At 52.1% G+C, this 23,297-nt stretch overlaps 2 protein-coding genes and 1 long non-coding RNA gene across 6 annotated transcripts in view; 2 read left to right on the top strand and 1 right to left on the bottom strand.

Moving 5' to 3' along the window:
* The window catches only part of Sp2 (Sp2 transcription factor), a 24,605-nt gene extending 17,309 nt beyond the window's left edge, over window positions 1-7,296 (top strand). The window contains exons 4-7 of the mRNA XM_055619691.1: window positions 3,208-3,520; window positions 4,566-4,740; window positions 4,924-5,117; window positions 6,854-7,296. Coding sequence (XP_055475666.1) covers window positions 3,208-3,520; window positions 4,566-4,740; window positions 4,924-5,117; window positions 6,854-6,954 — 783 coding nt within the window. The 3' untranslated portion in view covers window positions 6,955-7,296. The remainder of the gene's footprint in view (window positions 1-3,207; window positions 3,521-4,565; window positions 4,741-4,923; window positions 5,118-6,853) is intronic.
* LOC129686055 (uncharacterized) overlaps window positions 1-16,941 on the bottom strand; it is a 24,791-nt gene extending 7,850 nt beyond the window's left edge. For 2 of the 4 annotated variants that reach the window (XR_008721575.1, XR_008721576.1), the window contains exons 1-2: window positions 15,999-16,502; window positions 8,750-8,873 (exon numbers count right to left, since the gene is read on the bottom strand). This is a non-coding gene — a long non-coding RNA (uncharacterized LOC129686055). Of the gene's footprint in view, window positions 1-8,749; window positions 8,874-15,998; window positions 16,503-16,821 lie in introns of those variants that run through there. The other 2 variants (XR_008721577.1, XR_008721578.1) reach the window with 2 other exon arrangements.
* Window positions 16,942-17,067: 126 nt separating this feature from the next.
* Window positions 17,068-22,879, top strand: Pnpo (pyridoxamine 5'-phosphate oxidase). The gene is made up of 7 exons (XM_055619692.1): window positions 17,068-17,306; window positions 18,471-18,595; window positions 19,692-19,791; window positions 20,663-20,716; window positions 20,980-21,108; window positions 21,391-21,461; window positions 21,636-22,879. Exons 1-7 carry the CDS (start codon window positions 17,169-17,171, stop codon window positions 21,802-21,804), a joined length of 786 nt encoding a protein of 261 aa, XP_055475667.1. The 5' UTR covers window positions 17,068-17,168; the 3' UTR covers window positions 21,805-22,879.
* Window positions 22,880-23,297: the final 418 nt, after the last annotated feature.

Below are 23,297 nucleotides of genomic sequence, written 5' to 3'. Positions count from 1 at the left end.
CCTTCCTTCCTTCCTTCCTTCCTTCCTTCCTTCCTTCCTTCCTTCCTCTCTCTTTTCCTCTCTCAATCTCTCTCTTTCTCTCTTTTTTCAAGAGACAGGGCTTCTCTGTGTAGCCCTGGCTGTCCTGGAACTCACTCTGTAGACCAGGCTGGCATTATACCCATATCAGCCTGCCTCTGCCTCCCCAGTGCTGGGATCAAAGGTGTGAGCCACCAGCGCCCAGCTGCTGCTTGTTTCTTTATGTTACCAGCTGAGCCCACTCCGAAAGCAGATAAGAGCAGACGATTTGAGAGAACCTTTTTTGGAGCCTAATGTTGCTCAAGGCTGCCAGGGCAGTAAAGGAGATCCCAGGAGCCATGGCGAGTCAAAAGGCCCCATTCCCCAGCGTCTCTGCATATTTACAGGGAAATGACCATGAGAAGGAGTGCCCAGAATAAAAGTTTTAAAACGTAGTCAGGCGTGGTGATGCCCACCTGTAACCTCGGCAGGAGGACCGACCTGAGTGTCACCCGGCCCAGTGACTTCAGCGGACTTTAGTGGGGTTTAACAAGGGGCTGCAGGGATGGGTCAGTGAATGAGAGGCTGCTTTTTCCAGAGGGTCCATGTTTGATGCCCAGCAGCCATAGGGCACCTGTTTACTTACTGAAAGAAAGGACAAGTATAAAATGGTAAGATTTTTAAAATGAGAGGCCCTACTAGAGAACTGGGAAAAAGACATTTCTGTATTTATTAAGGGATGGCAGGTTAGTGTGTAATGAGTTAGCTGAAAACAGTCTTCGGTAATCCAGGAATTAAAAATAACCCCAATTAAAATCACAGCTGAAATTTTTTTTTCTTTTTTTTTTTTTTGCTTTGTTGGAGACAGGGTTTCTCTGTGTAACCTTGGCTGAGTAGACCTGGCTGGCCTTGAACTCACTGAGATCTGCCTGCCTCTGCCTCTGTCTCCTGGAATGTGTCACCACGCCTGGCTCACAGCGGCATTTTTTTTTTTTTTTAAAGATTTATTATTTATAGTGCTCTGCCTGCACGCCAGAAGAGGGCACCAGATCTCACTATAGATGATATGAGCTACCATGTGGTTGCTGGGAACTGAACTCGGGACCTCTGGAAGAACAGCCATCTCTGCAGCCCACAGCTGAACTTTTTTTTTTTTTACAAAGAATTTTTTTCTCCCTGGATCATTTAAATATAACTTGCCACCACGATCCTCCTGTCATTTCCAGATGGTTTAATTCTCCCACACAGCCCTTTCTCTGTACACATGACAGCCACCAATCCTGTGAGCAGCGCCGTGGTATGGAGGGCAATGCAGGTATTTCGTGGGGAGGCTCCACTCAGTGTTTCCAGCGTGGTCTAAGGACTGCCCGCTTTTATTTCAGTTGTCACATCTCTCCAGTCTCTCATCTGAAAGACTTCCTCACACCCCCACCTCCATGGGGCTGGGAATTAAGCCCCAGGCTCTGGGGATCCTAGGCTGGCACTATGACCTCAACTACCTCCCCAGCCCCACTTCCTCTTTAACTTGACTGTGGTGACCTTGCTTTCGAAGGCCCCAGGCTAGTTGTTTTGAATGTCCTGACTCTGTCTACAGGTTGTCCGTGATTTTTCTGAAGTGTCACAGAGTGGGTGTGTCTGTGTCCTAAGATGGTTTGAGATTTTATTTGTCCCATTGCTGGTGATGGTTACAGTGGCAAGGCCTGACAGATTTCTGTACCTTAACGCTTACTCTCTTTGTGTCTGGGGAGATGGCTCCGTGGGTGAGATGGATGCCATGCCAGCGTGAGGACTAGAGTGTGGCTCCCAGGAGCCACACACAGCTGTTTGCAGTGGCCTGTATCTGCCATCCCAGTGCTCACAGACAGGAGACCCGCCAGAAGCCTCAGGAGCAGCCAGCCGGGCATACTCAGTAGTGAACAAGAGGCCCTGTCTCACACAAGGTGGAAGGCGGGGACTCACACCTCAGGCTGCCCTGTGACTTCACAAGTGCGCCGCAGCACATGTGCAGCCATGCTCTCAGACATAACACACACACCACACTGGAGATAAAATTTACTCTTCTTCCTTTGTACTTCATTAGTATTTTGAAGAGACAACATTTTGGGATAAGATAAATATCCTGTTCCTATTAATTTTTTTTCAGATTTATTATTTTATTATGTGTATGAGTGTTTTGCCTGTGTGTGTGTGTGTGTATACATACTGTGTGCAAGCCTGGTGTCTGAGGGAGTCAGAAGAGGGAATGAGATCCCCTAGAACTGGAGTTACAGACCATCGTGAGCCACCACGTGGATGCTGGGAAATCTGTGTCCTCTGGAAGAGCAGCCAGTGCCCTAAGCCACTGAGCCATCTCTCCAGCCCCCTCCTTTTTTAAAGATGGTTTTGCTATGAAGGTTAAGTGTCTTCCAAGTCACTCTGTGCCCATGCTGCTATTGTGCCTTTTTGCTACTCTTCCAATTTTGAGATTTTGCTGTTGTTGGTTATTAATATTTATTATTGATTTATCCTTTAGTTAAGCAGTGGTTATTCCTAAACAGCTGTATACCCAAATCACCACACAGAGACTTGGATTTATTTAATTAACCTAGAGCACGATGCTGGGCAATAATTGCTCAAGCCCATTTCCTACCATTCAGATTTCCCATATTATACTTGTTTTCAGTCATATCTTGGGTCCAGTTCATCTCTCCTCCCAGTTCCAAATCCTCTCCTGATCTGTGCTCTCTGACTCCTCCCACTCGCTTCCTTCTTCTCCCCTCCAGACCAGGATGCCCCACCCTATTCTCTCCATTGCTCAGCCTTGTGGCTGGATGTTTAACTGACAATAAAGGGAACACACGGTGGCATGTTTACACAAACTTGAGACAGGTGACGCTTAGAATAAACGTCACAGTGCAGTGTCCGGATTGAAACCACAGAGTGGGATAGAGAAATCAGCATTCAAATGAACCAGGGTAAATTGTATACATTCCACGAGAACATAATGCCAACATCTTGCAGTCAGTATTTTTCCATACTAAGCAATTAAAGGACTGATTGTCAGTAACTAGCTCATGCCAGTTTAGAGCAGGGCACTGTCGGCATCCGTAGTGCACAGGGGCGTGTTTGGGCTAGTTGAAGGACGATGACAGAGGTGTCCCGGACTCCCTTGGGCAGGGAAGGCTCCGGGGCCACTGCTCTCAGGGCACTGTCTTCTCCTTGGTCCCTCAGGTCTACATCCGTACACCTTCTGGTGAGGTACAGACAGTCCTCGTCCAGGACAGCCCCCCAGCCACAGCCTCGGCCACCTCGACCACCACCTGTAACAGCCCTGCACTCCGAGCTCCCCACCTGAGTAGCACCAGCAAAAAGCATTCAGCTGCAATCCTCCGAAAAGAGCGGCCCCTGCCAAAGATCGCGCCTGCTGGGAGCATCATCAGCCTGAATGCTGCACAGCTGGCAGCAGCTGCCCAGGCCATGCAGACCATCAACATCAATGGTGTCCAAGTCCAGGGTGTGCCTGTCACCATCACCAACACTGGCGGTGAGGGGGAGTCCTGAGGCCAGGGTACTGGCAGCGGGGTTTCGTATTCAGCATATGGGAATCCTGGTCTACAGAGTAAGTTCCAGGACAGCCAGAGCCATTACACCTGTCCAGGTCAGGTGACTAAGGGCCATACCACGTAAAGGGAGGCGAGGAAGGTTTCCCTTTTTCATTTTTTTGAGGGGGGCATCTTGTTTTGAGACAGGGTTTCTCTGTGTAGTCCTGGCTGTCCTGGAACTCACTCTATAGACCACAACGGCCTCTGCCTCCCAAGTGCTGTGATTGAAGGCATGAGCAACCACCTTCCAGCTAACAAAGGCTTCTTAGGAGAAGGACTGCAGTTGAGATTGGGCAGCAGTAGGTCCAGCTTGTGCTGTGCGAGAGCTAATGATGACACATGCTGTGAAGGCATGCCTTGAATCCCAGCACTTGGGAGGCAGGGGCAGGTGGAGCTTTGTAAATTTGAGGCCAGCCTGGTCTAGAGCTCCACAGAGAAACCCTGTCTCAAAAAATAAAAAAATTTAAAAAAGGAAGGAAGAAATTAAGAAGAAGAGAGACTGGAGAGATGGCTCAGTGGTTAAGAGCTGGCTGTGCCCCCAGAGCCAGGGCTTAATTCCCAGCACCCACATGGCAGCTCACAACTGTCTCTCGCTCGTCCCGTAAGATCCGATGTCCTCTCCTGGTATATGGACACATAAGCAGACAAAATGCTTATATTCATAAAATACAGAAAGGAATTTTAAAAGGGAGGGAGAGCTGAGGCTTCCTCACAGAAGCAGTTGTCATTCTGCACCGGGGAGTAGTGAGAGTTCCCGGCTTTCTTCCTCCCTGATGACCTCCTGGCATTTCATACATTTGGCTTGTCCACTTTCAGGAGACCCCAAGAGGGAGGACGAGGCAGGGAGAGCTTCCTGCTAACAGGATTAGAATCTTAGGTCTCTCACTGCCCTCTGGCACATTAGTCACCGTGACATCCTTAACCTGTCCAGAAGGGAGAGAAGGGCTAGCCTGGGCCTCCTTTCCTGAACCCTTCTTTCCCCCACAGGGCAGCAGCAGCTGACGGTGCAGAACGTTTCTGGAAACAACCTGACTATCAGTGGGCTGAGCCCCACCCAGATCCAGCTGCAGATGGAGCAGGCCCTAGCAGGGGAGGCCCAGCCTGGGGAGAAGCGGAGGCGAATGGCCTGCACGTGTCCCAACTGCAAGGACGGGGAGAAGAGGTAATTCCCAGCCAGGGCCAAACGCCCAGCCTGGCGTGTGCCCCACTCCAGACGTCACTCTGCAGGACAAGTGGCAGCTCCCAACTCCTGCTCCTAACCTTTCCTGCCCTCCCATGACGCCTCTCCATCCTCTCCCCTCCCTCTTCTAACTTCCCTTCCCCACTCTGATTCCAACACCCTCAGGTCCGGGGAGCAAGGCAAGAAGAAGCACGTGTGCCACATCCCAGACTGCGGAAAGACTTTCCGGAAGACGTCCTTGCTTCGGGCCCACGTCCGCCTGCACACCGGCGAGCGGCCTTTTGTCTGCAACTGGTTCTTCTGTGGAAAGAGGTTCACCCGGAGCGATGAACTCCAGCGGCATGCCCGAACCCACACAGGTCAGTGTCTCCCCGTGCCCTCCAGCTGCGCCTCCTGCCTGCTCCGGAGCTTCTACACCCATCCAGACCACCCAGGGAGTCCTTGCGAGCCCCCGAGATGCTGCCCAGCGTCAGATGGTTGCCCCGAACAGCCTTGGAGACCCCTTGTCGCCTCTGCAGAGCTGCCGTGCAACAAGCACTGAGCTGGGCAACTTTCATCCTGACAGTAGAGAGGTTGAGGCAAGGGGATCAGGATTCAGAGCCTGCCTGGCTACCACCAGATTGTGTCAGAAGCCACAGTAAACCACCCCGCCCTGCCCCGCCCTGCCCCGCCCTGCCCCACCCTGCCCCACGCTGCCCCAAGCACTGGTGAATCGTGCCAGACCCTTGTTGAGCATTTTCCGATTAAGTTAACCCCAGTAAGGCCTTGGAGACGTAGCTGTGACATCCATTCTGCTGAGGCTTGGAGAAAGCTAGTGGTGGCCTGGGCCTTTGGGCTCTCAAGCCTGCCCCCCCTCCTTTTTTTTTTTCTTTTTTTAAATGGCTGCTGGGGCTGTGCCTACGATTCTAATCCTGTTAGCAGGAAACTCTCCCAGGAATCTTTGTTTGTGGCCTCGGGGGAAAACTAGGCTGCCTCGTCCTCCCTCTTGGGGTCTCCCGAAAGTGGACAAGCCAAATGCATGAAATGCCAGGAGGTCATCAGGGAGGAAGAAAGCCGGGAACTCTCACTACCCCCAGTGCAGAATGACAACTGCTTCTGCGAGGAAGCCTCAGCTCTCCCTCCCTTTTAAAATTCCTTTCTGTATTTTATGAACGTGGGCATTTTGTCTGCATACCAGGAGAGGGCATCAGATCCTTCTGACTCGGCCTTCTGTGAACCATCTTGAACTAAGCCACCTGGCTTCCCTGCCCTCTTTTGCCTGCCCCGCCCCTTTTTGGAAAGGGTGATGACAAGATTTTGCTGTGTTCCTGGCTGCCCTTGAGCGTGCGGCAGCCCTGCCTCAGACCCGCAACTGCTGGGGTTACAGGTGTGAATCACCAGCTGTTATTAAGACAAGGTTTTGCTGTGGAGCCGAGGTTTGCCTTAAACTCACGGCACTCCTGTCTCCTAAATGCTGGCATTACAGGCCTGCTCTAACATGCCTGGTTTACTGCAGGCCTGCCTTGATAGCAGCAAAGGTTTGCTATTAAGGTTGCTGTCACCGTTACACGCTTTACTGTGCTAACAAATACAGGGCAAACTACAGAAAGGTACCTTAAAGTTATCCTGGGCACACGGGCAGCAACTGCTGTAGTGAACGATGCCCTGCTGGGCAGAGACGGAGGTGGGGACCATGTGCCCCAAGGTTTCAGTTCCTGGCTGAATCATACCCCCTCAGAGGCAGAGCATAAGTACCCTGCCATAGGCTGGGTTGCTGTGGTCCAGGCTCTGTAGGTATTCAGGCCTGAGGATGTCTTCCTGCAAGGAGGGAGGTGTTGATCAAGGTTTAAAGCCCAAGGGACACAGTCCGGAATGAAGCAAGTGTGCAGGGATTCAAAGACAAGCAGCACAGGCAAGGGACATGGAACCGACGGGAGCGAGGTAGGTTAGAAGGGCGGAGAGGTGCGGACCAGCAGAGGGCAGGGAGGGACGTGCTGGCAGAATGTGGAGATGAGGCCAGGCTGGCTCTTCAGGGGCTGACGAGTGTGCTGCTTCTCTCTGGGGCCGGGGCAGTGTCTGTACATGGGCTCTGGTAACCGTTCTCTCTTCTCCCCAGGGGACAAGCGCTTTGAGTGTGCCCAGTGTCAGAAGCGCTTCATGAGGAGCGACCACCTCACCAAGCATTACAAGACCCACCTAGTCACAAAGAACTTGTAAGGCCAACTGAGGCAGGAGGCCGTGAAGGTGGAACACCTCCCCCCCATCTGATTGGCCTGGGTCCATGGTGGACAGGAGCCCACACTGCCCTGGGCGGCCCTCACCTGACTCCTGTCTGTGGCTGTGTTTCCACAGGAAGGGGCTCTACCCCCATGCTCTCCTCCTCCCCAAGGCCCTTCCCTTCTCACCATGAGCTCCTGGCCTGCCCAGGCTATGGACACTGGCCATGCCCAATGAGACGTTCTAAACCAGGACGCATGGGGACCCTTATTTCCAAAGGAAAAACATGCATTTCACTCCGTCGAGGAGCAAAGTGAGCCCTGCCCCCCCCCCCCCCCCCCCCCCCACTGCCGGAGTCCCATTGTGCCATGCCCCCCAATCCTGTGCCTCCTCGTCCCCTCAATTGCCTCCCCCCTGGCCACTAGGGACCCCCTGGGCCCTGTACCCAGCCTCCCACGGATGCCCACCTCTGTGGAGGGCTGGGAGGCTGCCTCCACTCCACTGCCCAGCCCTGCCACGGCTCTCCAGACATTCCAAGTTCCCATTCGAAAGGTCAGATGCCGGCGGACTCCTCCCACTCCGTCTTTTCTACGGAGAACGGTTGCCTTATACTCACACTTCAGATGATGAACACTGTGTACGTGTGTGCTTTAAAGACATTTTATTTCATTGCTCCCTGCCTTTCCTTGCTGGTTGCCTCCCCCACCCCCTCGCCTGCCTTCAGTTTAGGGTTTGGGGAGCAATGCTCAGCATAGGAGGGTTTTTTTTTTTTTTTTCTTCCCCTCTCACTTTTAACAATTCTTTCTTTTCTAAGTGACACAACATTTCAACTCTCAGCTCTGGACTCACACGAAAACGCCTTCCATCCTGACCCTCTCCACACCTCACCCCATCACCCTACCTGCCCAAGCTCTACTGTGTATAGTGTATATTGTATAATAGACGATTGTGTCTACGACATGTTTTAAAAAAAAAAAAAGACAAAACAAAACATATTGCTTGTTATTTTTGAGGCTTTTAAATTAAACAAAAATCCAACTTTATTTTTTGTTGTAACTGCTTGAGGATGTTTTATTAATTAAGTGACAGATTTGTTACCCTTTATTAACGATGTATTTGTTGGTCAGTACTGGGCTGACAAAAATTTTTCTTGCTAATAAATTTAGTTGCCTGAGGCAAAGTCTTCTCTTGGCAGTTGGGCCTCCTTTGTCTGTTTCTTCAGAGGTCTTACAGTGGGGGCTTCTGAGATGGGGGCTCTGGATTCTCTCCTTACCTCCTGGCCCTAGTCCCCCCCCCCCGAAGCGGAAGAGTGCTCAGAGCACCTCTGGGGACCTCCAGAGACTAACACGAATATCTGCTTTTGTTCTTCCATCTACCTTCTTGCTTCAGCCAGAGGCAAATCCTCGTTAGGACTTCCTGAGCTGGCAGAATAACCGCTGTACTTCCTGGCCCCGCCCTGGGGGAAGGCACTTGCATCAGTCTATTAGAAGTTCAAGGAGTCAAGAGCCTTGGCCCACAAGGTTGGGTTCCGGAGTGGGAGCTCTTCCCACGATGGGAAGCGGGTGGGTCAGGGTCGGCAGCTGGAGGCCTGTGCCCCTGGGTTTGAGTAGGGCTGCAGATCTCAAGTCGTGTTGGGGACGTTTTCATTTTGGCAGAACTACAGACAAGTCAGGGGCTGGGGTTTATTCAGATTTAAAACTGGAGGTAGTGTGCAGGCCTTGGAGGCCTGAAGAGCAGCAGCCAGGCTGGAGGAAGAGGCCTCAGACATAGAGAAAATCGGACACTCTCTACTTACTCTCAGAGCAGCCCAGACGGTGGCTCTGCCGACTGCTGCCGCCCCTGCTCTGGCTCTCCTGTTGCTCTCCATCCACGCCTGCACCGCAGTGGCTTTCCTCCAAAGCCAGTCAACCCCCACCGACCTGAAAAGGAAAAAAGGCCACGGATCTCAGATGGAGCTGGGCTCTCTGCCTTGATGACTGACTGCCCAATCTCAAGCCTTTGGGCAATGTTAGACCCAAACAGCAGGATCATCCCTGGCCCAGAAGCCTCATTAGCTACACCTGCATCTCAGTGCAGCCCTGGCAGCTGCGGAGAGCTCTGCTATGTTCTGAATCCTGGGTAGGGCAAAGGAGCAGGCTGACCCACTGACCTCTTTCTGCCACACATTGCCTTGGGCACAAGGGTTATTCTTCCCGGGGCTGACTCCAAGGCCTCTATGCTGAGCTTACTCCTTGGTTGACAGAATGGTGCCAAGCCCCAGCTACGCAGAAGGAGCAGGCTGGCATAGGGAGAGAGCTCCCTTTTCAGACATGCAGATATAGGGGCTATGGCGCTCTACCCACAGAATGCTTCAGATGTTTTGTTTGGTCAATTTTTTTTTGTTGTTGTTTTGGCTGTCCTGGACGCGCTTTGTAGACCAGGCTGGCCTCCAACTCAGAGATCTGACTGCCTCTGCTTCCCTGAACGCTGGGTTGCAACCTCGCCTGGCTAAGATTTATTTTAAGTTATGTTTAGGTGCGTGTGTGTTTCTGTACGTGGGGAGTGCAGGTGTTCTCGGAGGCCAGAGGCATCGGATTCCCTGGAGCTGGAGGTACAGACAGTTGTGAGCCTGGGCACCGAACGCATGTCCCCTGGAAGAGCAGCATGTGTTCTAACCACTGCACCATCTCTCCAGCCCCTGGATGCCTGGGGTTTACAAGGAGGAGAATTCGGTCCACTTGGCAATGATGAGGTTGAGTAGCAGAAAAACTCCCCCACCAGGGAAGATGGCTCAGTGGGTAAAGTGGTCTCTGTGTAAGCCTGAGAGCTGAGTGCAATCCCACAGGGGAAGGCAGGCCTGGTGGTATCTGTTATCCCAGCCCTGGAAGGCAGAGAGAGGCAGGTCCTGGGGACTGGCTATCAGCCAGCCTATCCTAATCTGCAGGTCAGGGCCAAGTGAGAGAGAACCTGACTCAAAAAACAAGGTGGGGTGTTGGTGAGAGGGCTCGGGGGCTAAGAGCACTGGCTGCTCCGCCAGAGGTCCTGAGTTCAATTCCCAGCAACAACATGGTGGCTCCCAACCATCTATAATGTGATCTGGTGCCTTCTGGCCTGCAGGTGTACATGCAGACAGAACACTCATATGCATAAAATTAAAAAAAAAAAAAAAAAAAAAAACTTAAAAACAAAGCCCAAGGTTGATGTCTCCTAAGAAAAAACATCCAAAGTTGACCTGTATAATTTTGTACTTTGTGCAAGCAAAAGTACACACACACACGTACACACACACACACACACACACACACACACAGATTCAGTGGCAAGTAGGCTCTTGTCTGGCTTCACCCTATCCTGTATCAGAGAGCTGTAGTGGCCAAGGCTGTCACGCCTACCCTTCCCTGGGTAGGAGGCCTCTACCAGATACTCGATGGGGCTCTTGACAGTGTAGGTACAAGGCACACCCAGAAGTTGAAGGGGCCCCTAGAAGTCACGGGGGCTCCTCTGGCTCCTTTTTTAGGTCATCGGTACCAAGCTCCCCACCATGCCCTGGCCTCTCTGCTCCTCTCACGCTCAATGCTCTTTGACTCTTTAGCCAAAACACCAGGATGACTTCCCGGAGAAGGGGTGGGAAAGACCTACGCCCCGAAGGCAAACACAGGAAATGTACTATTTTGTCTCCTTCTGACTTTTGGAGACAATTTCACTACATAGAGCTCAAGGGGTCCCTGAACTCAAGATCCTTCCACCTGAGCCTTCTGAGTCTGGGGACTCCAGGCATTTGCTACCTACCACATAGGTCTTTGTTTTGCTTTTTTTTTTTTTTCTTAAAGATTTACTTAAATAAATTTATTTTTTTAAATCTTTATGTGCACGAGCATTTGTCTGCATATCTGTATCTGCACCACGTGCGTGCAATGCACACAAAGGCCAGCAGAGGGTACTGGAGTCTTTGAACTGGAGTTACCGTCATAAGCCCTAAAGTAGGTGCTGGGAAGTAAACCCTGGTCCTGTTGGAGAACAGACAGTTCTCCTGACTGCTGAGCCATCTCTCCAGCACCTCTTCCTTTTTTTTTTTTTTTTTTTTTTTTTTTAATTAGCAAGCCTTCCCTCAAACTACTCCATCTATATTTACAATTATCTTCTTATAGTGTCTTTGTGTATTAGCTACTGTTCTTGTCGTGGTGACAGTTTGTGTGAGCTCGAGGAAGGATTCATTTTGGCTCAGGGTTTGAGGGAATAGGGTCATCACGGCCGGAGAGCCATGGTGGTGGGTGTGTGGGGTGCTGGTCACATTGAATTTAGAGAGAGGAAGCAGAAACAGATGGAACACGTGGGCTCAGCTGGCTTCCTTTCCCCCCTTTTCACTCGGTCTAGGACCCCATCCCAGGATGGGTTTCTTCCGTTATACCTCTCCGAGAACCCTCACGTGATTCTAAGTCTCGCCAAATCAGCAAATATTAATCATCAGCCCTTATCAACCTGACACCCAAACATATAATATAAAATGCATCTAAGTCATCTCTAAACATCTCCAGATCCTTAGCAGTTCTAACATCAAAAGTCTATGTCATCTCCAGGGAAACTCAGGAGTCTTAACTGTGAGCCTCTGTGAAACAAACAAAAATGAGCTACACATTCTCCACATACAGGGGAGAATGCTCTCGTTCCAAGAGGGAGGAATGAAGCACAAAGCAAGAATAACATCCAGCACAGAAAACCTGAAGCTTGCCCAGCAGTGGGTAGCATATACCTTTAATCTCAGTACTTGGGGAGGCAGAGGCAGGCAGGTTTCTGTGAGACCAAGGGCAGCCTGGTCTATAAAGTGAGTCCAGGGCAGCCAAGGCTACACAGAGAAACCATGTCTTGAAACAAACAGAGTTGAAGATGTAGCTCAGCAGTAGGAAGCTTGCCTAGCATGAACAAGGCCTGAGATTCAATCCCAACACAAAACAAAATAAAAACTACCACTAGCCAGGCGTGGCATGTCATGCTTACCTTCTCAGCATCTGAGTCAGGAGACTGCAATGAATTTGAGAGCAGCTGTGTCTATGCATTGAGTTCTAGGTCAACAAGGCTACAGAGCCTTGTTGTAATTTCTCTCTTAACCCAGCTAGTACCCAAATAATTGAGACTGGGCAATTTTATTTACTTAAGTTTTAAGGCACAAGAACTGAGCAGTATTAATTGATTTTTAACCCTCTAAGCTAATCTGGTTTCCTCCCAGTGTAAATCTTCAAGATACTTGGCACTTGATGGCTTTTTCTGTTCCAGCTGCTCTCTGCTGATGTTTCTTGGACCTCTCCTCGTGGCGGAATCCCCAAAGTCTCTCTCTCTCTCCTCTTTCCCTGGCTGGCAGGAAGTCCAGCCCTATTCTCACCCCTGCTCAGTCATTGACTGTCAAGCCTCTTTATCGACACATCAGGGGACAATTGGAGAGCAGCGTTTACACACCATTGAGACAGGAGATTCTCAGAACAAGGACTGCAGCAGGATAATGGGTGCACAAAAATTAGCATCTGAGTTGTTACACAGTGCACCATAATATTACGCCCACACCTATACCCCCCAAATCACCCGACCACCTTCACAGTTAGAGTAGAATACAGAGCAGTGGCCTATGGAGGAGAGCTGACTCACATCAATAGCTAAGGAGGCCCCCGAGAGTCCACCGGGACAGATGTGCCGGCCACAACCCATCTTTCTTCCACCCCTTGATTTACTTTGCACAAAGTAGCCACCTGCAAATATCTTGGCCCGTGGAACAGAAGTTGTGGAAACCTGAATCAGGATGAAATCCTGCCTCAAGTCTGAGACTATTTGTGAGTTGACCAAAGCCTATCCTTCATCTCATTCCTCCTCCTCCTCCTCCTCCTCCTCCTCCTCCTTTGTACTTCTTTATTTTTATTTACACGCCATGGGGCGTAGGGAAGCTAGAACACAACTTACAGGTCAGTTCTCCTTCTACACATGGGTCCCAGGGATGGAACTCAGCGCGTTGGGCTTACAGGTAGGTGCCCTCGTCTACTGAGCTATCCCTCTAACCCTCGACCAAAATCTTTGGGGTCAAGGTGCAATCATTAAAGGAACTGTGGCACTCACAGCACAGAGGGCAGAGGAGGGCATCAGGTGTCCTACTGCTCCCCACCTTGTTCCCCTGGGACAGGGCCTCTCACTGAGCCTGGAGATGTCCTTTTTCACAAAAGGTGAGCCATTTGCTGGGCACACCTGTTGGCCGGGAGTTTTAGATGGAGCCACGGAAAGTGGCTCCCTCACCCCACCTCAGAGAAGCTCCCAGACTGATAGACAACACCAGCCTCCTTGGACGTGGGTCTGGGAAGCTATCTGGGTGTATGAGGACAGATTTAACGACAAAGCCGCCCGGGGAGGGCACTGATAAGGTTTGTCCTCCCCAAGTCCCAACCACACAAACCTCTAAGGACTCAGCCCAAAGCTGGGGGCCCTGATAAGCTACTCGGGGCCTCAGCTACCTGCTGGCAGGAAGCCAACCTTCACCCTTCCAATGTGTCTTACTGCTCTAAACTGAATCCACCAAGGCTGAGGACTCCTGAGCCTTTAGAGTCCCAGCCAACACCACTGCTTGGGCATAGACCCTCCTCCTGCTCCAACCTGGAAGGTGTATCCATTTGACCTCCCCACCGCCCTCCTTAATTCTAGGGCGCTCTTCTCACAGAACATCAGCCCCCCACCACCACCATGGCTTAAAGTGCCATTTTGGAGGCTCGTGACACTGAATTGGTATCATCAGCCTCTGCCTCTCCCCTAGAGGCCAGCTGGACCACACATGTGTGTCCCATAAACCCTCGCTAACAAATTCACATGCCTTTAATCCCAGACTTGGGAGGCAGATGCAGGAGGATTTTTGTGAGTTCAAGAACACCCTGGTCTACAGAATGAGTTCCTGGATATCAGGGCTACATAGTGAGACTCTGTCTCAAAGGAAAAAAAGAAAAGCAAAGAAATAACAAGCCAATAATCCTGACAATTAGATGAAGACTTAGGGTTTTATTTTTTGTTTTTTGACAAATTTCTCTGTGTGGCCTTGGCTGTCCTGGAACTCAGAGAGCTTTGCCTCTGCCTCCTGAGTTGCTACCAAGCCTGGAAGAGATGGGTAGTTTTAAAAACATAAATAAATTTGCTGGGCATGGTGCAGAGGCAGGCAGATATCTGTGAGTTTGTTGTCAGCCTGGTCTACAAAGCAAGTTCCAGAACAGTCAGAGTTACATAGTGATAAACTGTCCAAGAAAGAAGAAGAGGAAGAGAAAGAAGAAAAGGAAGAAGAGGAAGAAGGAAGTGAAGAAGAGGAAAAAGATGAGAAAGAAGAAGGAAAAAGATAAACCTCAGAAGCAAACAGTTAAGACACAGCCCCTGAACCCCACCCTTCTCTGCTTCATCCTGAGAAAGTGGCGTAGCTTTCTGTGCAACGCCATTTTGCAAGACAGTGCTTATTGAGTTAGGCTTTTCCCAAGAAAAGAATAATCCCACAAAGTTGGAGGATGGCGAATGCAGTACCAGTAACAAAAAAAAAAATGCACTGCCAGCCCCCCCCCCCCAAAAAAAAAGTAAACACCAGCCACACCTTTGTCCTGCCTCTGGTTGTGCGGGAAAGGCCGCTTTGTTGTTTATAGACACCAAATCCCACCGAGCAGAAAAGCACAACACAAGCCTGCTTGCTATCTTCCAGACAGAGGGAAAATACAGCAAAGGAGCCATCAGCAAACTTCCTAGACAGTTGCCAAGGAAGAGAGGAGCTGGAATCCAGCCCTCTTTCCCATTCCCATCTGGTTTGGCTTTGTTTCTATGGTGCCGGGGCTGGGATCCAGAGCCTGCTGCCAGGGAGGCCAGAGCTCTGCCACTGAGCTACACCCCCTTAGAGAAGCTTCCGTTGGGGAAGTCTTTCTTTTGACACAAAATCTTGCTAAGCTGCCCAGGCTGGCCTCAAACTCCCGATCCTCCTGCCTCAAACTTCCCAGGTGGCTGTCTCAGGGACACATTCCTGCGCTGAGGCAGTCCCGTGGCCCCTCCCCCACTTAAACAAACAAACAAAACCACCCACCAAAAAAGTAACTATAGGTTCCACGGCCTCATAAAAAAAAATTAGAAACACTGTTTTCCAAAAGATGGGCCCTCACTTCCTTCACCCCCAGTCCCTGCTTGCTCCTCCCACCTCTTTGTCAGGCGCCAGAAGCATCCGATTGCTCCAAGATCCCAGGTGCTTCTGCCATTACTGCCCACCGTCCCTCTTCCTGAACGCCACCTGTTCACTGCCCAGCTGGCAAAATACTCCTTAAGACAAATCTACAGTCAGCTCCCGTGATGAAGCCTTCCCGGACTGCTCGTCCCCCTTTGGTTCTCTTTTCCCCTTACCTAACTGAAACCTGCTAACCGCCTGCAGCTCTCTCTGGCTCATCCCTCTGCCATGGTGGACGGGAACCATGCGGTTGCTCTCACTCAGGTATGATGGGACCAATGCTGGCTCAATGCTGGTCCACAGGCAGTCTTCAGTAAATGTTTACTGAATGCATAGGCTACATAAATGACACATTTCACGGTTATTTCCTTTTCCTTTTCGGAGGCAGGAGCTCACTAAATAGCTGGGCTTCTCTCTGAAGTCTTAGTACCTATAAAACTCCAGCTCCGGTTGTAACCGTAGCCCAGGAATGTAAAAAGAAACGGGCCCTTTTGAAAGACACTAATGACTGCTTTGGTCAACCACAAGGTCCACACAGCTCTCCACATCATGTTCATGGGAGCAAACAATGACGGCACCAAAAATTCCAACCGGTGAAGGACCCACAGACTTGAATAATTAAGCTCTGTCTTTTTCCGTTTTGTTTTGTTTTGTTTTTTTTTTTTTTGAGACAGGATCTGACAGGATCTGACGGAGTCCAGGCCAGCCTCACACTTGTGCTGAGATGACCAGCGTGCACCGCCACGCCCAGCAAGCTTCCACTTGTTTCTGTGGAGCAGATTTCCATCGGCTCAAGCGATGAACACAAGACAGCTCCCCACTGCAGACACCTGGGGGGGCCAAGAATTCCTCTTACCTGGCACGGTTCTAGGCGCCCGTGGCTCCCGCTCCAGATGCTGGCAGACCCCGGGACCTCAGCGTCATCTCCTTCACAGGGTTTCCCACTTCTCCGCCCTCCGTCCACGGCCTAAAGTCATTTTTGATGGCACCTGATTCCCTGTATCCTTGGCTGGCCGCTGCTCGTACTAAGAACCATGCCTCCCACTACCTAGGAAGGGGAGGGGGCGGGATAAACAGGCTGCAAGAGGCCTGGGCGAGGGACAGTCTTCCATCTGTTGGAGCAGTAGCTAGTGTAAACGCCACGGCCCAGGAATAGGATGCTCTGAGCCCAGCCCACCCCTGGGGAAAACGAGGCAGGAGTGGGCTCTAAGTTATAAGAAAAGGGCCTCCGGGTCTGGGATAGCCCGATCCCGACTGTTCCCCCTTCTTTCTATTCAGCTGACTCCCTTCTCACGTCAGAGTCTCCTCCTGACCCCGGAGCACTTTCCCAGTCCCCAGAGGACCACCCCAGCCTCACGGCCCTCGGCACCTGTCCTGGGCGGTCCACAAGCCGTCTCGGCCTCTCCTATCCTCAAGCCACACTCTTTCCCCTCAGCCCAGACCAACCCCCCTTTTCTCTGCGCTCCCCACCCCCTTGCTTCTGAGGCTGGTCCCAACACCATCCACCCCTCCCCCAGGGGCCCAAACCCCGCTCCCGGGAGCTGGCTCCTGCCCTACGCTCTCCTTCAGCAGCCCACGGCAGGCAGGGCGGCCACTTAGGGCGGCCCGGTCCTCTCCAGTCCCGGTGGTCCCACCCGATCCCCGCCTGGGCTGCAGCCGTCCCTGCACCTTTAACAAACCTCCACGTGCGTGTTAACGGCGGTGACAGCACTTCCTCGTCTCTCTGCTCCCGCCCCCGGGGGCGCAGCCCATTGGCTGCTGGGGGCCCCTGTTCCCGCTCTAATTGGCCTCGCTTCAGGAAACTCAACGCAAAGAGCTCTTGGCGTCAGCCTCCCTGCTCTGATCCCGCTCTGCTATTGGCTGATCCCCGGGGCCACCTTCGCTCCAACACTTGAGGACCTGTGGGTTCGTCTGGGCACCGGCAGAATCCTTCCTTCCCGGGCTAGGCGCGCAGGCTGAGCCATTGGCTCCGAACCCGGAGGAACCCAGGGTCAGGCGACGCCGGGTCACGTGGCCGGCTGCCTGCATGACGTACGGGCTGCTGAGCGTCACCGTGACGTTTAGGCGACCTGCGAAGTGGCCGGGCTACCTCCGTCACCTGTGCCATCGGGGTGCTGTCATGGACCTGGGGCCGATGCGCAAGAGTTACCGCGGGGACCGAGAGGTGCCACCGCTGCTGCCGGGGCGCGGAAAGGGGGTGTCTCTGGGTCATCTACCCCAGAGTTGGAGGAGCGCCTTGGGGCTTCAGGGGCCACTTACAGAGCAACAAGGATTCAGGGGTCACCCTGATGGGAGAAGGGGGACTTGGAGACAACCATCGGGGAGGGGGGCTCGGGGGAAAACATGGATTAAGGTGTGCTCATGGGCCCTTGTCGCAGTGCTGAGGGGTACGGATTCAGAGCCCACCTGGCTTAGAACCCAGCCCTTTTCTGACTGTATCACCATGGGCGATTTATGCTCTCTGGGCCTCAGTTTACTCACCTGTAAAATGTTAGTACCTGCTTTACAAGGATGCTATGGTTTTGGGGTTTCTCTAATTTTTTTTTCATTGAGAGAGACTCAGAGGACAGTTTTTAGGAGTTGGTTTTCTCTTTCGCCAGGAATGAACTCAGGTCGTCAGGCTTGGGAGATGCCTATACCCGCCGAGCCATCCTACCAGCCTGTCTTTAAGCATTTGTAAATGCTTTAAAAAAACAGTCATAAAGCATGGTGTAAAATAATAAAGGAGTGGAAGGTGGATTTGTAGCTCAGTTGGTAGACTCTCGCCTGGTGTGTATAAAGGTTCTGTGTTCTGTCTTTAGTAACAAATAAACTAGGCACGGTGGACCAGAGTCCGGGGTCACCCTGCTATACAGGGAGTGCCAGGCTAACCCGGAAGCTCTTCATTTTTGCCACCCTCAGCACTTCCTGGGTCTTCTCCTTCACCCTGACCCTCAGGTCAGGGGACTCTAGAGAACCGTTTTGGAATTGAGATCCGGAGCTACAGCGGCTAAGTGTGATTGTATGTGAACATTTCCAGGAGTGCTTGACTAAAATGTAGGTTTTCTTGAAACCTTGGAACCACTCCGTGGAAAATAATGGGTGACCCACAGGAACTTCGTCTTCATCCCCTCCTGGTTAAAAGACCCAGAAACCACTTTATACCTGTTTCATCACCTCTAGGGGGACACAGAACCTATTTTTTGGGTAGCGTTTTTTTGTTTGTTTATTTGTTTGTTTCAAGGTCATCGTTTTGAAGGTTAAATGCATTTACGTTTGAAAAGCACCTCAACACATACCAGGCACACAGTAATCACTAGGCGTTCACCAAGTCAAATTCTCTTCCCAGGCATTTGAGGAGGCTCATCTGACCTCCCTGGACCCCATGAAGCAGTTTGCTTCCTGGTTCGAGGAGGCCGTTCAGTGTCCGGATATCGGGGAAGCCAACGCCATGTGCCTGGCTACCTGTACCAGGTATGCACAGCCACAGGCCCCTGGGAGGATGGCTCCAGACAGAGCTGGAGACTGAGGAAGACCCGAACCAAGCGCACTCAACTTTCTGTGCCCCTTAAAGCCTCAGTTGAGTTACTTGTCTTCTCTGAGCCCAAGTCACCCAGTCCTTAACTGGTAAACCAAAAAGCTGGATCACTGATGGTAAAATGTAGTTCCTTATACGTCTTGCTCCTGGATGTGTCCACTCACGACCCTTGGCCTCCCTCATACTCCTGTCTGCTCAAGCCCCATTCGCCCTTCGGGAGGCTACATCTCCCGGGACTGCTCCTGAGGCCCTCTCCCTCTCTGAAAACCCAACATAGGACTTGCCAATCCGTCATACCCTTTGAGAAATCTCTTATGTTAGCCTGTTATTCGCCTAAAGCACCAGGCGTCAAAACAGGGCTTTAACCCTCTCTGAGTGTTACCCAGAGCTCTGGGCGGAAGACCGTCCGCCATTGTCCCTCTGAGTGATCAGTTGGCTCGATGCTTTGATACTGGTCCATTCTCTCCCAGTGTTACAAGTTTTTTGGCATTGTCATAGCAAAGCACTAGGGCTGGGCGGCTTAGGCAAGGAAGTTAACTGTTTACACTTCAGGAGGCTAGAAGCCTAAGAGCAAGAGGCTGTCAGGGATGGTGTCTGCTTTGGCCTCTGAAGACAGTCGCCCTCTTGCTGTATCGTCATGTGACCAGACATCTGTCTTAGTGGATTAGAGAGCGTCCCATCCCTCTGACTGCTTGTCATCTTAATTGCCTCCCTTGAAGCCTTATCTTCTAAGCATAGTCACACAGTGATTAGGGCTGTGCTCCATACATCCCTTAGTGGGATGTGACTAAAAGGAGGCCCCAGACCGTGGAATCACACTTGTACCTCCAGAAGAAGTTCAAGCTCCCGAGGGCATTGTTTGATGGCATTGGACCCCACAGCTTGGCTCTCTGCCTCCCCCCTCTTTTCAGCTTGTGACTGTGCATTTGTCCGTGTGATGTTTGCCTCGGTAAGGGGCGTGGCCGAAGGGGTTGCTCAGGGGTGAGAACACTGGAATGGGCTCTGACCTGCTGCTCTGCTGTGTGCCCCTAGAGACGGAAAACCCTCCGCCCGCATGCTGCTGCTGAAGGGCTTTGGCAAGGACGGCTTCCGCTTCTTCACTAACTACGAGAGTCGGAAGGGGAAAGAGCTGGTGAGGGTCGGGGTAAATCTTCCCAGGGCTAGCCTCCTCCGCCCTGGCTTACATGGTCTTCTCATGATTCCCCTGCTCCATCCATCTGTTTCTCTACCGGGGCTCCCTCTTGCCTCAAGGCCGTTTGCACTGTGTGTGTGAACGGACCACTGCTACCCAGTCAGCTGCCACGTCGTCAGGTCTTGAGACCCTCGGGAGTTAGGGAAGCCTTCCTTACTTACTGCTGCCGGGGGCGCCTGGCACTGTTTGCCAGCGACGCGCCTCACAGCTTTACTTTGTCGTTTTGATAATGGGATTGCTTGAGCGACCCTTGTCTCCTCTGCCACACCATAAGCTGCCACTCTTATTGAACCTGTTTTGTCCCCAACACCTGGTCTAAAGTGCACGGGACTTGGCAGTTCATATGTATTTGGTCATGCCACCCTGAGGTACGTTTGCCATCGGTGCTCAAGGCTCCCTGAGTAAGCTGGATGTGGTGGCTCGCACCTCCCAGGAGGAGGCTGAGGCAGGAGGATTACCACAAACTTAAGTCAGTCTAGGCTACAGAGTAGGAGCCTGTCTCGAAAACGAGAACAGAATAAACAATAAAATATTCAAGATAAGGATCTGTGGTGGTTGGAATGGCCAGGCCTCACACTACAGCTGAACTGGCTTAAACCATGCTCTACCTCTGTCTGTGGCAACTTCAGCGTGTTACTCGGCCCCTCGGAGCCTGTCTTCAGATGTGTCACAGGAGGCCAATCTTTGGGGATTTAAACGAGCTGAGTGCATCTGTTGGTGGTATCTTACTCCATCTCCTGCCTTCCTCCTACTCGCAGGAAGGATCGCTTTTCTGTTCTGATGGTACCTACGGCTTCTCTCTTGTTTTCAGGACTCTAATCCCTTTGCCTCTCTTGTCTTCTACTGGGAGCCCCTGAACCGGCAGGTGAGTGAGCGTCCGTCCCCAGGACAATTTCCGGTGGTCTAGGTGGGCAGGGGCAAATTTATAAATGAATGTAGAGAGGGCTCCCCAGGCCGGGCATATATTCTGCCTGGCTCTGGGCACTCTGCCTCTCACACAGCTCTCAGACAGTCTGGTGGGAGCCAGGAGTGTTGGGGCATCTGATAGAGAGGGGAGAAATGGGGCCTGTGCTGGTGGGAAGGGTCGGTGGCGGCAGGCATCGCCTAGCCAGCGTCATCCACGAACAGGTGCGGGTGGAGGGCCCTGTGAAGAGGCTGCCCGAGGAGGAGGCTGAGAGCTACTTCCATTCCCGCCCCAAGAGCAGCCAGATTGGGGCTGTGGTCAGCCGCCAGAGCTCTGTGATCCCTGATCGGGAGGTAAGTGGGACCTTAGGCTTATCCCCAGAGGCTGTCTCCAGAAGATGCCAGGACCCTGTCAGTCCTGCCCAGAGGAAAGGATGATGTCCTTAGGGGAGGAGAGCGGGATGATGGGAAATGGGCCTCTTCTGTCTGGCCCTCCTGTTGCTCAGGGCCCTAATCTACCTTCCTCACCTCTGTCCCCCATACTGGCCTGGGTCCTGCCCTGGAGCCTATGTTTGGAAGTCCTTGAGTGGATCATTGCCTGTGCCTGACCCCTCCTCTGTCTTCTTCTTCAAACAGTACCTGAGAAAGAAAAATGAGGAACTGGAGCAGCTCTACCGGGAACAAGAGGTGCCTAAGCCGGAATACTGGTAAGTGATACCTCTGCCAGGTGGCTATCCAGGAAGGGATACTGGGGCCCTGTCTGTGGAGTTATAGATCCCCTTCTCTGGGAAGGCCTCAGCTGCTCACAGGAGCTTCCTGCCAGAGAGCTTGGGATGAGAGGGGACGCGGGCACAGCATGTCAACCTGTGCTTCTTCCGTAGGGGTGGCTACATCCTGTACCCCCAGGTGATGGAGTTCTGGCAAGGCCAAACCAACCGCCTGCATGACCGGATAGTCTTCCGTCGAGACCTGACGGCGGGAGGCTCCCCTCTGGGACCCATGAGCCACCAAGGGGAGGAAGACTGGGTATACGAGAGACTTGCACCTTGACTCTGGACAAAGACTGGAAAAGATCGGCTGGAAGAGAGTGGGACAGAGCTGTTAAGAGGGGGTGAAGGACTGGGAGCCTGCTCTCTCTCTCTCTCTCTCTCTCTCTCTCTCTCTCTCTCATTCTCTGCGTCTGTGTGTGTGTGTGTGTGTGTGTGTGTGTGTGCGTCATTGGGTTTAAACCTAGGCTTTTGTTGATGCTAGGCAGCACTCTACCACTGAGCTAGAATCCCAGTTGTTTTTTTTTTTACCTTTTATTTTAAGACTAAGCCTTAAACTCACTGTGTATTTATTCCAGACTGGTCTTGCCGTGAGTCCCCTTGCTTCAATCTTTTGCGTAGCAGTGTTTGCAGCCTGTGGCACCAGGCCCAGCTCTGGGCCTTGTTTTTAAGCTAAGTCCACCACCCTTTCTGTCCCTCACATCTAAGTCTCTCCAGGACTCACCCTCCGAGGTCCCTGAACTCGGCTGGCGTCGGTTAGCAGCTGGAGTGGCGTGCAATAGAGGAGAATCACAAGTGGAGAAGGCTCTCAGCATTATTTCCTTGGCTTTGCTCGTGATTTTGGGGAAAGCCCATCTTGGGAGCTATGGCTGGTGTGACTCCGCTTCCAGGAACAGGGCAGACATACAAAAGGCCTACCACCTGCAGAAAGGAGCCAGGGCCAGGCCATGTTTGCTGTGACTCAGAGAACCATTATTTGTTCTGGTTGGCCGTGAACTTGTTTCTTTGGGGACACTGTACTTCTTTTGACTTTGTGGCTGTGTGCTTCAGCCTCTGTCCCTGACAAAGGCTCCTCCCAAGGCTCCTCCTCTCCTGTGTTGTTCCCCGCCTCCCATTTAAGCCTGGGTCCAGGAAGGACATTGACCCTATGGCCAGCTGCCAGCTACCCCTACCTACCTCACCCCTTTCGCTGATGTCCCATGGACTGTGACTGTAGTAGTACAGACAGCGGGTTGTTGAGGAGAGGTATTGTACCCCACCTCTGTTAGGGGGCTGTGTGTGCCCCCAGGTCTCAGTGTGATCTCAGCTGTCACTTCCATCGCACAGGTGTGTAATAAAAACTTGTCAGCCGTGTGTGATATTAATGTTTAACCTGATTTCATCTGGTCTGCCCCCACGAGGCACCTCAGCAGACAGGGAAGCTGGGGAGTGGATTTACAGGACTTTCCTCCCTTCTTGCTTTTCTGGCCAGAGAGGCAGGGTCCAGCAGACTGCTGGCTAGGGTTGCCCTCTACTGGGCAGTGGAGGCCAGTTACAGGCAGCCTCGCTGCCTCCCCCTTTCTCTGCTTGGGTTGCTTCCCAGTGAAACTGGTTGATAACCGTAGCCTCTCCCGGCTGGGGTTCCCACACATATTTGCACTCCTGGCTCCCCCTCCTCCTTCCTCTAGCAGCTCCTGAAAATGTGTACCTGCCTTGCCTGGGCGCTCTGGGGCAGTTAGAGCTCTCTAGCCAGCCAGTTTAGGGGGACATGGGCCGACTCCCCGGAAGGTTCCTGCA

This window comes from Psammomys obesus, unplaced genomic scaffold (assembly GCF_907164565.1).
Source record: "Psammomys obesus unplaced genomic scaffold, mPsaObe1.curated_primary_1811, whole genome shotgun sequence".
NCBI classification, from domain to species: Eukaryota; Metazoa; Chordata; class Mammalia; order Rodentia; family Muridae; genus Psammomys; species Psammomys obesus.
Note: the sequence above shows the minus strand (reverse complement) of the source record. Positions and strands in the feature narration are given on the sequence as shown.

Excerpts from the sequence above, each read along its gene's own strand:
- Pnpo (XM_055619692.1), top strand. The coding sequence starts at position 17,169 with ATGACGTACGGGCTGCTGAGCGTCACCGTGACGTTTAGGCGACCTGCG. Across the intron at positions 20,717-20,979 it reads GGGAGCCCCTGAACCGGCAG|GTGCGGGTGGAGGGCCCTGT; the intron begins GTGAGTGAGCGT and ends ATCCACGAACAG. Across the intron at positions 21,109-21,390 it reads CTGTGATCCCTGATCGGGAG|TACCTGAGAAAGAAAAATGA; the intron begins GTAAGTGGGACC and ends TTCTTCAAACAG.